General features: G+C 42.0%; 2 protein-coding genes across 3 annotated transcripts in view; one reads left to right on the forward strand and one right to left on the reverse strand.

Moving 5' to 3' along the window:
- Positions 1 to 18,064, reverse strand: part of edem3 (ER degradation enhancer, mannosidase alpha-like 3) — a 461,179-nt gene that overhangs the window by 169,153 nt on the left and 273,962 nt on the right. The gene's annotated exons all lie outside the window — the stretch shown is intronic.
- Positions 1 to 18,064, forward strand: part of ssbp4 (single stranded DNA binding protein 4) — an 86,056-nt gene that overhangs the window by 3,149 nt on the left and 64,843 nt on the right. For both annotated transcript variants that reach the window (XM_072389703.1, XM_072389702.1), the window contains exons 2-3: positions 7,389 to 7,461; positions 11,836 to 11,897. In XM_072389703.1, coding sequence (XP_072245804.1) covers positions 7,389 to 7,461; positions 11,836 to 11,897 — 135 coding nt within the window. The remainder of the gene's footprint in view (positions 1 to 7,388; positions 7,462 to 11,835; positions 11,898 to 18,064) is intronic.

Raw genomic sequence — 18,064 nt, forward strand, 5'->3', positions numbered from 1 at the left:
TGCGTTTGTAGTACTGAACGCCTCAGTTACATACTGTAGATCTCACGGTTAGTGTACAAAATGTTCCAGTATACAAGCTCAATTGTGCATTGAAGTGTGTTTGTAAAGCTGTGCGCAGAGCTTTGTGTGTAGAGTGTGTGTTATTATTCCCCTTGAAACCAAGGCTTGAGTCTTACGTGTTTGTTCAGAAAAAATAGTGTGACACAAATGAGCACACAAACACTCACGTACGTGGATTCCTCTGCACAACCAAGGCCTCGCCACAAGTGGAATTCAGCAGCCTGGCCTCGCTGTCTTCAGATCACAGGTAGCGGGAGTGCGAATAATGTTTGCAGATCCTTGAGAAACGTTATTGTGATGAGACTTTTTGTGAAGAGAAAACAGGCTAATAATGATGAGAAAGGTAGAGGTAGATGTGACGCCCTTGCAACCAAAGAAATTAATTAACGTTCTCACATTTTTCATTATTCTGTTAATTTGGATATGTAGTAAAAAAAAAATAAATGAATAAATATAGCTGCTTCAATATTAATGTCTCATTATCATGTAGTGACTGGAACCTTTTTGAAATGTGCGCTGATTAATCCAGTATCTTAATTAAAGGTGCCATTCATAAAATGTCTTGTTAAGCGGCGTGATCAAACATCCCATTTTTTAAAAGGCTGTCTTTTCAGTTCCTAAAAGAATTTTGCTCTCTGCGTTTGCTTCAGTCATACTCTGTTTGTTTACACTGTGTTGGTGTGTCATTTCAAGTGATGCTAGATTCGTTTGGGAAGAGAACTTCAAGAGTAAAGTTAATCAGTTTGTTTTGAACACGAGTTTCTTTACATCCTCCGCCCCTCCTCTGGCTCCTCCCATGTATTTACATGCCATTTAATGGGGATCTTCAAGTCTGAATGCATGGTTTTGATTCTACACAGATGGCTCTGCCATCTGCATTCTGGGCTTTTGAAGGGAGCATAAAGAACTGCGCACGAACACAGGCAGTAACACTGCTCTAAAAGTAAAGAAACCCTTGATTTACCCCCAGCACCCTTTGGCTGACTGTGCTCTCTTTCAGATATGTCAACAGTCAATTAATGCTGCCTGTCGTCAGCTGCTTTTGGGGCATCCGCACAAATTTGTTAGTCTTCTCACTTGAAATAAAAGAGGCAGTATAAATATTGAAGCTACGTGCCTGAAATTGTTAATCGGTTTGGTAACACAGAGCACAACTCCGAAGTGGTTTTATTTTCTTCTCATTAGCATAGGGACAAAAGCATCTGCATGGATGGTGATGACGTGAATGTCAAGTGATAATCGAAAACAAAGTTTGGACTAATTGTTTCGTGGCAGGTTGCATCATTGCTCTCCTCATTGACTGATGAGTAAAGTTCGTCACCATTATCTCTCATCCCAAATATTTAGAAGTCTCTCCTCTGCCACGTTAACCTGTGGATGTCTTTTAACAATGAAAAGCACACGCAGGCCAGAGGCGACTCTTTTAAAGTTTGTGACATTGCAGAGTCAAACTGGTCGCTGGTACAGTGAGTATGAGAGGAGCATGGAGTGTTTATCTGTGTTGTGTGAATGCAGATACCTTTATGCGCATGTGTGACAATATGCGGATTAACCCATGGCTAAAGCCATCCATGTTTACATGCTCATTGACACTGATTTGTTTTGACAAAGGAGCTGCCATAACAAAGCCAAGCAAACAAAAATGGTGTGTGCAATGGGAATAAGCTTTAGTGAAACAGCTTTACAGTATCGCAGGTGTCTCAAACAGCCTCTCATTCACCTCCAAGTGATGCATCACCTGATTCACACTCATTCACCAGCACAGTGTCACATCCACGCTGCTTTTATGGGATGTTGATAAATATTTGATATTTAGGAAATAAAAACGTGCATTTTATTTCCTGTTAGGATTTGCGTTGCACTCAGTGCACCACTGAATATAAATTAGAGATGTTATATGTCTTTATCCCTCTCTTACTAATGCAGTAACCGGCCCAGCTCAGTCCTCCATCACTTCCTTCGTGCATACCTTACCTCACCCTGACACCGCTATCACTGCTGAATTATTCAGATGAAGACATGAAAGTTAATTTGCTAACTGTCTGTGCTTTAGCTGGCTAAACTTAGCTGGGATGCCCTCGTCTCTGGAGGCGAGTGAAGGAAAGGGAAGGCTGGCTGGAACAGCCTGGGGCTAAATGTCAGGTGTGTTTCCTGGGGACGAGACAGTGGGGGAGATATCCTTGATGCCTATAAGTGAAGCAAAGTACTAGTTTTCTTGCATAAAAGTAGGGCCAGAAGAAGGGGGGAAGATCACAAATGGTGTAGGAGATTTCTTTTTTCTCCCCCCACCACTACACTCCTGCCTAACTGCTGGGTGGTGTAAAAGCTGGTGCAAGTGATCTTGTCGCTGAAGGAGCAGGAGTGACAGACTTCTGTATTTCTGTTTGACTTCGTGGCTTTTTTTAAGGTCAAATTTCAACTTACACACTACAGTAGGCTGATATGATGGGCCTTGATATCCAGTCAACCACAGGTCAAATGATCATCCCCCCACTCAGGCCGATCTCCTGCTTCTGGTCATATAATATTTGCATCGGCATATTCCTCTGTTAGACTTCACCTGTGGACGTCATCAGAGAGAGTGCAGGGAATGTGAGATGATGAGAAAGCTGCTTGTGGTGTGTCTTGTAAGCAATCTAATTTTTTTTTATTCCTGAATGACATATGGAAGTAGTGCAGGGGTCACAGGGAAGCAGTTCAGAACTCAGGCACCGACCCTTGGTTTTCCTCTAACACACCTACAGTACGGTACATCCTCCCATCGCTGTATTTACCCATCCTTCCTCAAAAACCTTGTCATTGGCTCGCATAAAAACTTCTTCTCAGCCATGTAACAGTTACTGGTTCTGACAGAGTAACAAAAGGTGTGCCCTGAAGCCTGAATGAGTGTTTTTAAATAATGCATCGCAGCCAGTGCAGGTGCCCATCGCCAGTGCACAGAGCCCCTCAGATCACGCCAGGCTCTGCCATGAAAATTTCATTGCTGCAGCGCTCATGGGACTCTCTGTGCGATCCTGTACAGCACAGAAGGGGCGTATTGGAGCTTTGGCCTGCTGCTGGGTGTGTCACTCAGCAAAGCGGGCCTCATTTTTATACGTTACGCAAGGGTACCACCCCCACCCCCGCTTTGCTGCCCCCTGAACCGTCCAGACACATGTAGCCCATTGAAACACAGCCCAATGTGTCGTAACATTACAGTGAATGACCCAAAAGCCAGACCACGTTACATTATAATATCACAAAAAAACAACAAAGACAAGCATTTAGCACCTTTTCTCTGTAGGCACTGAACACATATCACGCCACTATTCTCTGATAACGCCACCGAACAGAGGAATTGTCTGCCAATCGCTTGCATAATAGTTTGCCTCTAGCGCATGTAAACTGTTGTGGCAGGACAAAACGCAAAATTTAACTACACATTTAGCTGCTAGCAGAAACATCGAGATCAGCAACGATCTCGATATTAGCCTTGTAGTCAGGGCTAATATCTTAGTTTTACTGCCGGAAAAGAGCTGCATGACCAAACTGAGATGCTGTCCGAAGATCTTCTGTGTGAAATGAGATCAGCAGCATTTTCAGGCCAGGTGTAAACATGGCACAGATATTGCATTTACAGTCAGATCATTCTGCAGCGTATAAACTCCAGTAAAAGAAAGTTATGTTTTTTATCTATGTACCCTCTGGTATACGTCTATAATCCACACTTTGGGAGAAGAGAGAAGCTGATTTTGACAAATTCAAATGAACTTGTGTGAGCTACACGAACGCCGAGGTTCTCTCCTGGTGCCTGCTGAGCGATCTGACTTCCTGATGACGGCTTGCTGCACATGTGAATAATAAGAGTATTTAATCATATGACTAATATTTGACCCAGTTCTTATAATAAAGATAGTCACTCTGGGAGTGGTAGTGACTTAATTTTATTGCATTTTTTTCAGATGATTATATTACGAAGCACAGTTAAACAAAACTAGACCTGAAAAGTAAAACTTTGTTACACAGATTGCCATACAACACGTAATTAGATGTGACAGACATGTTCCTGAACACAACACTGGTAACTTTCGCATGATGATAAAAGGACAGTCGCTCCATTTGAGCTCAGTATTAAACATTTATGGACAAGCACTCTGCTCCTACTCACTTCTTCTCCTCTCATACCATCTTATGCCAGGGCTCATAGTGATTGATGCCTCGATACAAACACATCAACCACCCGGCAAATGCTTACATAAACACTCAAACCAAACTCTGTCCGACACTAAGTCTCATTTTAAATAGCACGTTGACAGCAAGTATGTGGAATTGATGGTAATACGGTTGTGTCTGGTATCAGGTGAGAAATATGGGTTATCTGCTGTAACAACAGATGGTCCTGAGGACATTTAAGCAATATTCTGTAATGTTTGTGGGAGGAATCTAGTAGTTTAACTCTGGCCCAGGCCAGACCTCATTATGGATTCATTATAGGCTGAGAAAAGGTTGCTTTTGTGCTGAATTGGTAAAAGAGAAGGATCCACTTGTGTCTGGGTTTATCTGCCGGTTTTGTTTAGGTGTGAGTAATGGTATTTGAGTTGCTTGGGATGATAGACTTAAGATCTCTGAAGTCTGGGCCAGCTACAGTTGTCAGGATCCCCTCTAGTTACCGTGTGATGAGCGTTAATAAGGCAATGGCAGTGACAAGTAACAAAGATGAGTCAGCTGTTGAGAAAAGGTGCAATCTGCTCTCTGAAGTAAAGATGGTTTGACTTCATAGATCAGGTTATTTTCTGCCAAAGGGAAATTAGTTTATTTGCTTTCTTGTTGTGAAATGGATTGATTGATCGGTCTCACTCTCAGGACTCTTTGTTAAAGTTTAAGGCTCTCGATTAGCTGGGCATTAGAGCAGATAAAGAGAAAAGGGCTAGCCTTGTTCTGTCCAAAGTTAGCAAAATGATCCTTTCAGCACATTTCAGCACAAAAATTAACAAGTAATATTGGGTTTACCAAAACAGATAAAAAAACCCCCCACATTTGCTGTTTTTAATTAGGTTATGTGTCATATTGGCTCTTGGTGGGAAGCAACGATTTTATGGAGTCAAACTGTTTTGTTGCTTAGCAACCACACTTTAACTTGCTCTTGGGTTAACAGATCACTAAATTCTTTTTTTCTGCCGTAAAAGTGGAAGTGTGTGCTTTTTTTCCTTTATTCTTTTTTTTTTTTGTTTTAGAAACTGTTGTCAGAAATGTCCATGACTTCTTTAACTTTACAGAACACTGATGCGGTCTAATTGTTAGTGTTATTAATAAAAAGATACTTGATCCTCTCTCCATGACTGATTTGTTCAACTTGATGTCTAAAGGGCAGGTACGTGCCCTCTCATTTCAGCAGTGTGATTACAACTCACAGTGAGAGAGTTTCTGAGTTTCACAGGTAACACGTCCCCCTCGGTCCCCAGTTTAAACACGTTAAAATTAGGTTAACTAGCTCAGTTTATACATGACATTAATGTGCATGTTGCATCGTGCACAATGCCATCACCAGAGGATAGTTAAAGTAGAATGTGTCCCCACTTTGGTCTACAGTGATCATGTGCGATCAGGTCTTATGTGTACCTTATTTCCATTTTACACAGGAATGGGCGCAGATACATTAGTTGTCCAGGTGTTCCCTCATTGTGGCTATGCACTACTCATTTTGAAGTCTTGCATTGGACAGCGTGTGAGAAAATTTGGTTTATTCAAAATTTTGTGCTCACTTTTACTATTATTATTATTTCATTTGATCTTTTTAAAGTTTTAATGTGCATCAAGGTCAAGGAAATAATCCCTCACAATTAGGTCATGACCATAAATTGTGTATAAAAGATAGATGTAGCAGCTGTGATGTCACACAATGGCTTGTGGACTGCTGATTTGAGTCCTCGATTGATTATTTTTCACCCTTCCTTTTGAGGTGGCAGACATGTCGTGATGTGAGAACACCAGGATTTCATGCGTGTTTGGCAATTCACCTGCAACTCGAATTGTTCCGCCTATGATGATGCATAATGTCATAAAATATTTTGCTACAGAGACCAAAAGCAGCCTGAAGAGATCTTTCCAAAAATGTAATTTCTCCTGCAGAAGTTGCGGTTGGTTCTTGAACAATCATCTGTTTCTCCTTCTGGCGAATGAACACGGCCAATACTGGCTTACAAGAAAGAATGTTTACAACAAGATACTTTAAGGCATTTCTTACTTTTTCCCTCTTATAATGCCAAAAAAATACCAAAACAATCCTCAATGCATCTTGGATTAATCCAGACATACTTAGAGCTGTCGTCTTGTGATCTGATCACCCAAGTTGTATGTTAACGGCAGGTGTGAACAGGGCTTAAGATTGCGTGTAAATATGAACATGACATGTAATTGACCGGCATCCTTTCCCACCTCTCAGTCACAGATGGGCTACGGCTCCTTGACACCCTTTGAGGGGTAGATGAAGCTTGTCTGAATGATGACACGCTGCGCTCCATTCAACCATATCCAGTGTAAATATGACGACACAAAGTCATAGTTTTGCTCTTTAAACCAATCAAAATGCATCCTTGTAATGTAAAAGGCTTGTCTGAAGAGCAGACACCACTGTAAATCAGCACTGCTAAAATGTCTAAGTTCTGTTTGGACCAAGCCAGAGACTAAATGTTCGTTTTAGACTTTATACTTTAAATTATTCAAAAGCTAATATTAAACATCGTGTCGTATGTCTGTCAGATCCTTTTAGAATTTTTAAAGAAATGGATCGTTTGGTCATTTTACCGTCTTTAAGTGTCATGTAAGAGAAGTAAAAACGTATCTGACACAAGGAACACGTTAAGCAGTGCGGTGATGTCTGAGAATATTACTCACCCCCCCCCCCTGTTCGTATCCCTCTGTGTCTACAGTTTGGTTTTCAGTCCCTCTGCTTCAACAGCAGAGACCCTTAAACCACAGGGATATGGCCCAATGCCACGAAAGCTCTTAAGCTCAGGCTGCACAGCCTTACATCACACATTTACAACCCCTTCACGGTGTATATGATCTTCATACTGTAAAATCTTGTTTACCTGAGCTCCCTCTCACACGAACTGTGGTGAATTTCTTCCAATTGTCCTCAGATGTTGGACTCTCCTGTTTGATGGGCCACTTGGAATCAAACAAGTGTGACTCATTTAGGGACGAGGAAAGAGAGCGAGCATGTTTCCGAAGTTTTGACAGACGCTCAACGTACCAGTTTTTCAGGATGAACCGAGAGGTTCAATCCTCGAACCTCTCGATTGCGACCCTCAGCACTGACTTCTGTTTTTTCTCTCCCTGTCTTCCAGGTTAGCTTTATACGTGTATGAGTATTTGCTGCATGTTGGCGCACAGAAATCAGCACAGACCTTCCTGTCAGAGGTAAGTTCTTTTAATGTGACTTCCTGTTCAAAAAGGATGAGTGTGATTCCCCTTCTATTGTATGAGCAGCAATGGAATTCACATTACAGGTTGTCCTGGGTTCAAGCAGCTGTTGAGCAATTGTTATGAGTCAGGAGCTGGACTTTAGGAAACTGTTGAAATTTGGGTATTAATGAATCAAGACTTGTTTTCTTTACAATTGCTCAGCACAAACAATCTAATCTTTTTGCCTGTTCATTAATTTGGGAAAACGTAAACACAGCTTTAGCTACACTCCTTAATGTGATTACCCACCCTTTGGTATTAGCTCTAATTTATAATCATAATCTGTATAATTAGAGCAGTTTAACATATTAACAACATGTTAGCATGTGTTGTTGTTTATGTTCTGTTTTGACATTTGAAAAGAGAAGCCAGTACCTACCAAGCTAAACCAAATTGACTGTAACTACAAACCTGAACATTTGTCCCAGGTCTGCTTGACATATTAGCCTCATATTAGGCCCCTGAACTGTTGAAGAGGTAAGGTCTCTAATGTGTTGCATCCTTTTCCTTAATGGACATCCTTCCTGCTAATGGTCCTATGTCCAGGCCTTCTCCAGCAGAAAACACTCCTGCCCATCAGCTTTTTTAAGCTTGGCGTAGTACACTCCAGAACAACGAAAGGTCTTTAATGGCAAGCAAAGGAAGTTCTACATCAGCCAGCTTTAATTCAGACATTGTTCTTCTGTGATGTCATTAGATGAGCTCAGGTTAGAGACTGATGCGCCCACCTGAGCTCACATATATATGCTGCATACGCATAATATACACACCAACTTATCTTAGGACTGTGCTGTACTCACAGATTGAGTACCTGAGGTACTCTACTCCACTACATTTATGTGACAGTTTTACTTACTTGTTACACTCGTTAAAGATTTAATCAGAGTTCCCTTTATGTCTTCTGAGTACTTACAAAAAGCAGCATGTCGTCGGAGTCACTTGTCAGATGAGCTGTTAAAAGCTCCACAAAATAGGGATTTTTATTTTTTACTGTAAACCTGCTACATAATTTCAATGAATGAATATTCGGGTGATCAGGGAAAAGCAAGAGAGATTTGTTCAAATCCATTAATTAGTGGACAGCCACTCCGACTTATCAGTGCTTGTTTTTAAATTTGTGCATAATGTAGTTCAAACTAGTAACATACTGTAATAATAAATGATGCTCTGCATTATATAGGGATTCAATCAGAGATACCAAATCAGTACTTTCTCTTTGAAGTTTCATTTTTCAGCTAATAATCATATTTCCTCACTAAGTTTTTCATTCAGGGCTTGACTTGTGACTTGAGTTTTTTGAGTATAACGTCACATCTGTTCAATAGATGTGGCGTTATAGTTAGCAAAGCTGAGGTTCACATTTAGAATAGCAAAACAGGTTGTGTCTGCAGGTTACTTAAGTTTGTAAATAGAAAGTTGGCATTTTATATGGGTGATATGCAAACGCTTTCTTTTTTTAATCAGAAGCAGTCCCCTCCTGGAGTTTTGTTGTCACTGTGAAGTTGCCAGACGCAGTAAATTTTCACAGCATTGAATAAGGACTCCCGCTCCACAAATCAGCCCTGCCCTCTGTCTGAAGCGTACCTGTTGTTTTTAATGACATCTACACAGGTCATCAAAAACATTGTCTCACAGCAGCCACTGCGACGAGGCCCCTGATTTTTTTTTTGTTTGTTTGTTTGTTTGTCTTCTGGCCTCTTGAGTTAATCTAGCACTTACCTCGAAATGAGATTAAATCTGTCCGATTAAATGCTGCGACTAAAGTGAATAACGCTAAAAGGTGCATTAGAAATCCCTCAACAATCGAGCGATACTTTCCTTATCCGTGTTCATTCAAAGAAGCATCTGCAACATTGATGGCTTTCAGCGCCACGCAGCTGAAACAGCTGTAAACCTGACCTGAACACTTCCTTCAGTGCCACTTTGTATGTTTCCCAGTTCATGTAAAAGCAGCCACTTTGCCTCTTTGGATGAGAAAATGCCATCTATACAGTTGTGGAATTCTTTGATAGATTTGTATTGTGGATTGTTTAAGTGGAACGTCTTTCCCTCACATCTCTGTTGAAACTTAAAGGCTGTTGTAACTTCAGTCAGAGAGCAAAGACATGAGAATGATTGTTCACATCTAACTCTCAGCAAGAAAGGTGTTCCCTAAAATGTCACCTTCTTTCTTAAATGGGCTGCACCTTTTAAAAGTTTGGAAAATAATAAACTTAACATAGACAACTGAATCAGACAACTGATGACTGCTGTCATTTTAATTGTTTAAAAGGAGTTCTTGACTCTGAAAAAAAGGGAAAAAGAAACACTTAATAAGAAGAAAACAAACCTTACATGGTTGAATTAGTCAGATATGATAATCCAGTGTCTGGTTGCCTTTGCACAAAGTGTGAAGGGAGGCAGGGGGCAGGATGCTGCAGAAAGCCGGGGAAGCTGCCAACAACCAGGAGCTGGTGCCCGAAATACGAAGTAGGGATGGGGTGTAGCTCTGTGAGATTAAGCAGTTGGGCTGCAGCGAGCTTCGACGATTTCAGAGGCCTTGCGGGTGAATCTTCCCCCAGAGATTTAAGTTTTATCGTTGTGCTGCTGGAAAAGGCGTGATGCTCTGGGTCGCAGGCAGCCAGAGGTACACAAATATAGCTGAGAATTAAAACAACATATACACAAACGGACACACACACACACACGAAGAGCGTTGTCTCAGACCTGCGACATTAAGTACCTCAGTGGTTTCATTCATGGGTTGTGTTTTTTCCATCTCTGCATACAGGCATTTGACAGATGCATAAGAAACATATCAAGTTTAAAATCAAAAGTGAATTGAGAATACCTTCATTAAACATGAAATCATAAGAAAAAATTTTAAAAAAAGTTTTTACCTTGAAGTCACATGAAACTGGTTTAAACTCATTCAGCGAGATCAGCTTCTTTAATTTCAACAATTTTGAATTTGATTCCATACAAAGGGAATATCATAATTTAATGGTGTTTTTCCCTATTCGGTACGGCTTCTGGGAACAGACAACAGGGATCAATCCTGAATCTCCCAGAGTCTCTTTAAGTAAAGGCTGCAAACAGAAGAATTTGTTGCATTACCATGGTAGTGTGTCAGAGTTTGATTTTTTGTCATGTTCTTTCTTTTGCACTGTGACCGCTGATCTTTAACATTCTCCTTTCACCTCACTGCTGTGGGCAACACAAGCAAGCGCTGGACATGAAACTAAAGCAAATGAGGAAAACATCATTGCCACTTTAACAGTGCATTAAAAGCATTAACAGAAAAAAAAATGTAGCAGGATGCTATCAAAATCAGAAAAAAACAAGAAAGTTTCCATTGCTGAAGCACAACAGGCATTTCCAGAAAACACAAGCCGATCAACAGAACTAAGATAAATTTAGCCTGTAATGCCATTTTACTACATTGTACATATGTGCTTTTAAAGAGATTAATATGTTTTGTATCTCAATCTCGTACACACCTGAAAACACACGCATGTTTCAATAGATAAGGGACTTCCAGGTAGACTTAAGGTGCACACACACACACACACACACCTGCTCATCTAATGAGAGCACAATCACCTGGACTCTTTTCCCTTAATTAGCCTCTGTTCCTCCTTCAGCAACAAGCACACACACACACACTCAACTCAGGTTTATAGTATACACACAATACACTCCCGTCCCCGAGAGGACTTTGCCACTCTATGCTCTCCTGCACAGTGCAGCACTCAGCTCTTTAGCAGCATTAAATCAACAGGCCCACAACAACACACAGCACATCACATCATTATAAGTGGCACTGGGGAAATCTGTAGAATAGACACTTTAATAGAAACCTGGGGCTTGTATCTGTTTTGTCTATATCGTCCACGTATAGAAAAATAAAGAAATCTTCCTGCTGTCATGCTGTTCTCACAGACTCTCGGACTGTATATATGCCCTGAACCTTTGTGTGTTTATGTGTGTCGGGTCATGTCAGTGGGAGTGTGTAAAGCAGGCAGTTGGTCTGCTATCTGCCACTGGATCTTATCTCAGTGTCCAGATACAGGCAGGAGCTCTGCTGGTTTGTGAGGGCAGCAGAGAGGACTGCTGCTTCAAGACAGTCATAGTTTCTTATCCACAATCTCTGCACTGCACTGCGGATCGCTGTGCTCCTCGCCGGCCTATTTCTCTGTCTGACTGTCGCTCTGTCAGTCTAATGTTGGGAGGAACGTTAAGCAAAATGGTTACTTTATGCATAAAACATGTGGCAGTGTCTAATTTTTCATTCTCCTCCTCTGTCTTCTCCCCTCAACCCTCTTCCTCTTTCCACCTTCTTTCTCACAGATCCGATGGGAGAAGAACATCACACTTGGGGAACCTCCAGGATTTTTACACTCATGGTGGTGGTATGTATACACAGATCCTCTTTCTTTTTTCTCCTTCCTTGACCACACACACAGATGTTTTTTTCAGCAGCTCACGTTTATGCTGCAGAAGTACTCTTAAAGGAATGAAGGCATGTGAAGGCTGGAGAGGGACAGTAATTGCAGGGGCTGCTAAGTGCATCATCTCCTGGTGTACTTCTGATTGACAAGTGAGCTAACTTCCCCTGGTCTTTTATTTAAGCTGTTTTTGTAACCTCTCTCTGAGGTGTTCACTGTCCAATTAAAGTCAAAATCAGTGACAGATCCTCTTATTATAGTGATTCACAAAGTGTGGCAACTGAACCTTTAACAAGTCTCCCACCTCAAAATGTTGCAAGTTTTGTACAGTGAAAAGTGCACCGAATTAGCTGTTAGTGGTGCCTCTTTTCATTGCACTCAAGGAAATATGTTTCTTAGTCAAGTTCTTGCGATGGCAGCAAGTTATTGTGTACTTTCATATGCACAACCTTGGTCCTATTTTTTTTTATTATTATTTGAATGCAAAATACTGGTTGACAGAGATATCTTTGCCATTGTACCCATACTTGGCAAGAATGTAATGACATTCATGGTGCAGTGCACTGACTGGAGTGTTCATATGTCGCACAGCAAGCCACAACTTCAGTGTGTCCCCCTTCCCCAGAGGTAGCCTTTGAAAGCTTTAGAAAGCGTGGCTCTGCGTTTTGTTGCCAGAGTTTGGAAAAACTCAAACACAAACTCCAGTTTCTGTGTGCAAGCTGTGCAGCGCTCTTCCATGCGTCCCAGAGCAACCCCCTCTGCTCTCACTCACATGTAGACTGGTGTCTTGCTGCAACGACTTACCTCCCATGAGATTTCAGTTTGAGACTTTTCCTTCAGTGAGACCTCAGAAGAGATTGATAACAACAATCAGAACTTGTCAACTGCAAATATGAGGACTCCTACTTTGTCCCTGTCACTTGTCTTTACATTGCAGCTTAGTAACGGTGCTGGTCTCTGCCTTCCAATGCTCTGCACACACTGTTACATAAGAAAGTGAAGTTCGGGGTGTAAAATCTCAAAATGTGTATTTGGCTCGTGATCATTCCAAATTTCTACGCTTGCAGGTGGAGTACAAGTATGGCCATCATGGAACAGTGAGGAGATGCGATGGGGTTAAAAAATTGTGATAACAGCCCACACCGTCTGTTTAAGGCAATAGATCCACATGAGGAACCACATATAGTTGAACAAAAAAGTGATGAATAAAGACAGCCGGAAAGAGAGGTGCAATGACAAGGTCCTCCATCACCTCTGCCCAGCTGGCCAATCAGGGCGTGAAGTGCGTGTGAATACCAGAAAATAACAGGGAATGGCTGACTAAGACACCTTGTGTCAAACACTGGATTAGTGAGGGTTAAGAGACATTTAGTTTTTATATGATCATAACGGTTAAAAGACCTTTTCAACTTTCATTAGTCTGTTGCTACTGTAACTGTTTTCCAAGCCACTGAGGCCATATCAACAGGCAAAGCTACAAAATTTGCTGTTGTTTTAGACGGATGACAGGTGTCTGTCCCTCTCACTCCACACGGTGCTTTTACCTTAACTCTCTTCTCTTGGGCCTCCCCTTCAGTTCTCCAGCTCACAGTCTGAAAAACTCCTCTCCATCATTATCATTTACAGACTTTGTTTAACCTGGCGCTCCATTAAATGTAACAACCCTCTGATGTGGGTTCTTGTCTTTCAGCCTCCTCAAACAAATATGTCAGATCCCTTAATGCTAGATAAATAGTGGACATGTTTCTATTTGTTTGGATGAACAGGGACAGCAGGCTTTGGGCTTGACAAGCTGTTTTTCTCCATGTCTGAAATAGGGGGAATAATGATACGCAAATGTATGATTTCCCGTTCACGGTTGTCTCCCTTAGAGATACAAAACTTTTAAGTCAAAAAGAAATTAAAACTGGCATGACAGAAAAAGTGGAATAACTGGAACTGGTGTAGACAAAGAATCCGACAGGCAGGAAAGCTGGGAGGTTGAATCCTCAACAAGGCATCACAAGAGGCAAAGAGAGGGGACAAGAGGTTGACAGGGCCTGCTTTGTTTGTCATTCATGCTATCCTGCTCATCCCCAAAGCCCCCTGGCTGGCCCAGTGTAATAAACCCGAACATGCGGCTTCATTTATTCATCCTCTCTGGCCCCTGTGTGTGTCGTGAGTGTGTAGCCTGTTGACACAGTTCAATATGGTCCTTAAAGAGCCTGGCTTCTCTCAACCTGACAGCTCACAATTGGATAGCTACCAGTTTTACTGACAGAGGGACATACGCAAACATACGCGTTGGTTTGCTCTTGCCTCTGCTGGAACCAACCAGACTGGTCAGGGAGACTGGCCCACTACGTGTCTGCATGTGTGTGAAAGCGGGAAGCATAAAGGAAAGCCGTGTTTTCCGACTGTATTGATATGTTACAGTAGTGTGGGAGATGACGTAGCGTGTTTGTCTGAGAGCAGTTGGAGAATAGACCAATGATTAGCCAGGCCGGGGAGGGCAGGGCTCCAGTGTGGTACAACCTAGAGTGTCTGTCTGGGCCATGCATCACGTGTTGATGGACACTGTCTTGGTTTGGGGGGGGGTCGGCTGTATGATGAGGATATGGAGGCGGAGTCCCTTCTCCACCCCCTGTCCACCTCTACGCCACCAAGCAGCTCCCCCTCTCCCCCCGTTCAACCTCCAGCCTTCTCCAAAACAAAAGCTCCAGATGGCAGAAAAGCCACCAACCTCCCTTATCCCTCACCCAGCGCTCCCCCTCCTTCAACCTTTGTCTGGAGGTCCGTCCCTTTGTTTGCGGAAGAGAGACCCCCGAACGGATTAACTCTTTGCATTCCAGCCTCTTTTGTGTTAAACAGCCAAATCTAAGACCCCGACCCCACCATCACCCCAGCCCCACCCCCGCTGTCTCCTCCTCTGTACCTTCCTGAGGTTTTGCCTCCATAGCTGTTTCCTGTAGGATGGCGTGGGGAGGGGGGGGGGCTTCAGTATAAGACCATAGCTGCAAGAGGGGGGAAGGGGGGGGATGTTGAGGGGCAGGGGGTGGGAGAGAGAGGCTGGCAGTGGGGGTCACTCATCCACATCTGTTGTTATGGGTGGACGGATAAAGAAAGGGCTCAGCAAGGGCTGCAGGTGTTGATTGTATCATTAGCTCCTTCTCTTTTGGCCACTGCTAGTTGTCTCCTTTTTATCCAAAAATCGATTGCTTTAACCAGTTTTCACTGGATGGCTACTGAACCCCCCACCCCACCCTCCCACAACGCTAAACCACAGCACAACAACAGCATGTAGAGGGATTCTCTGTGTGATAGCCCCTAGCTGAAATTCCTGCATGTAAGAGGCACAGAAAACAGAGTGTAGTCCTCCTCTACCACTGCAGTGTTCTTAGTAAACACAGGTACTCAATTTATCATTTTCTTTATCCTTGCCTAATTCATCCCTCATTTTTCTCCATTTTTCTCTCCATTACTGTGTTTTTACATTTTATTCTCTAGAGTGTAAATATGAGCAGCTTTCAGTTTGAAAGACTATTACCTTGAGCCTCACACAGTAGTTGAAATTCCATGTTAGACATAGATCAATGCTAGCAGTCATGATTAAATCAAATCCAATGTGACACGGAGATATTGTGGTTTTTACCATGTTATCTGAGTTTGGTTGGATTCAGCAAAGTCTTGAGCAAAACATAAAGGCTTTTTACATTTCTGGAAGCCAAAGTTACGTGTCATATGTACATTTCTCAGTCAAAGCAGTCTGGTGTGTCACTTTGTGAGGAACTTGCAGTTAAGTACAGTTAGATGCGTGTTTAAGAACAAATCATGTTGCCTTTCCCTACTTTAACCAAGTATTTTATTACCTAAACCTAGGCTTTGGTGTGTAAACCTTTTTATCCCAAAAAAGAAAAAAAAAAGTACATATATAAAGTCGACATTGTCCTTGAGTATGTTACATACCTTTGCAGTACATCAGCATCTCCCGGAACACAACAAACCGGGTCATCCCACTCACAACAATTTGCCTTGGGTACACCCTCTGTTGACAGCATTTACATTGAGCTGACACTTAACACGCTTGCATGCTCACAGGGAACCAAAGTATAACACCTGTGGAAATGTACACATCTGCATTCATGCATTTCCATCTCAAAATGCTTAACTTTTTGCTAAATTGTTACGGGGACGGGGGTGCGGGAGGGTCTGGAGCCTATCCCAGTTGCAAGTGGTCGAGGGGCGGGGCACACCCTGGATGGGCCACCAGTCCATCACAGGGCCAGCATCTAGATTCATCTTAATGAATTGGATTCTGAGGCCTGCTTAAAATATTTTGTTACGCTGGCCGTGTTCCTTGAGGTTGCAGATTACAGGCCAGGATAAACTGGACTAATTAGCCTGAAGAAGGACCTGGCCTTCAAAATGTCACTAGCAAATAAAACAAGAGCTCTTTAGCGTGCTGAGTGTTCTGTAAGTTTCTTATAATGTGGTGCCATGTATCAGTTTTTTTTTTTTTTACCAAAGTATTTAATTTTTACGATCCAGATTTCACAACGCATCTGTCTTATCTAGTTTAAGCATTCCAATAAGATCATGAAATCAGAAATGTGTACAACATGGAGAACTTCAATATAGCTTCTTCCTTATTCTTCTAGCAGTTTAATTCAACATATAGACGTGACTGTACACCTTTTTTTGTGCCACCAAAACTGTAAAATTGCCAAAAAATTGATCATATTCACATGTTTTGTCACTGAATCAGTGCAGAATCTTCCAAATCCACATCACTGTGCATCTTACAATCATTAAAACTTCCACTCTAGCGTTTCACACAGCTTGGCTGTTTAGTGATATCAGTTGATAGACATCCAATCTGCATTTTGAGGCATCTTATCATGGACAGAAATTATTTGTAAGACAGCACTAGAACACATGCATGAAAATGCTCTTTTAAAAGGGGAACCATATAAATGTGGATGTAACCTAATTATATACTAGCTCACCAAGCGTCCAGCATGAGCTTTTGTGTATTTATATGTGAATTACTTTTGCCACAGTACTTTCTATGTGATCTTATGGTGTCTGTTTGTTCCCTTTAAGCCACCAGTCTTTTCAAAATGCCATATGCTTTATTTATTAGCCACAGTCTAATGGGAGTTTTCCATATTTGCATGTCACAGTATTGTTGTTGCCTCCTCCTGCTTCCTGAATACATTGATGCTACCAGGAGGGCATCTGCTACTTGAGTCCAGGTAATAAAGACAACTGGAGGGGTTGTGCTACCCCACCTCCTATCTTTGATTGCAACATTTTGTCCCATTAAGACGAGTCTGCTCTGATAAGATGAGCATGGTTGGCTCCGTGTAATTTTATTTTTTTTGGACCCTCTGGTTCTTTCACTCATTCTGTGTTCATGCTCTGTCTGCCCTCTTATCTCCATCTGTCTCCACCTCCGTTTCTCTCTCTGCTGAGTGACCAACTGACACACACAGGATTATCATGTAGACCTGCCTGTGTGGCTGTCGCTCTCTTCCTTTGTTTACTCTCCTTATTATAATGGAAAAGCACATTGTAACCACTGGCTTAGTCAGGCCACAGTTAATTGCAAGTAATTATCACGATGGCATTTAATTTTAGTAATTGTCTTCTTCTGGACGGCCGGACGCTAATCTCATCCTCCTCTGTTCTGGGTACAAAGTGCGAGTCTTTGAGTGTGCGCCAGCAGTGTCGGCTCATATTTTCAGCTTTGCTTTTCATCTAAATACATTTTTAAAAAAAAAGAGTTTCCATGACCCTGAGTCACAATTTAAATCTCAACTGTGTCTCTTCAGAGTGAAAGCAGTTAAACTCTTCACCCTGGATGCAGAGTTGTGTGGCTGAAATGCCAGCTACTTCCCATACGACAATAAAGAGCTTCCAGTGGTAAAATGATTAGATTGAAATGATTAGATGATTGGATAGAAACTTTGCTACTACATGGGTGTGCACGATTTCTTGTTGATTGCCCGTGTTTGAACTTTGAATGTTGATTTTCCAAATAATTTCTACAGATTAGCGTCTGTGAAAGAAATGGGGCAACAACTCTGACATGAGTTTTCTCTCTCAACATTTGCCTTATAGTCAAATGAGACTTTACTTGGATTCACTCC

The sequence above is a fragment of the Leuresthes tenuis genome, unplaced genomic scaffold (genome assembly GCF_036924035.1).
Source record: "Leuresthes tenuis unplaced genomic scaffold, fLeuTen1.0.hap1 SCAF_7, whole genome shotgun sequence".
Taxonomy (NCBI): domain Eukaryota; kingdom Metazoa; phylum Chordata; class Actinopteri; order Atheriniformes; family Atherinopsidae; genus Leuresthes; species Leuresthes tenuis.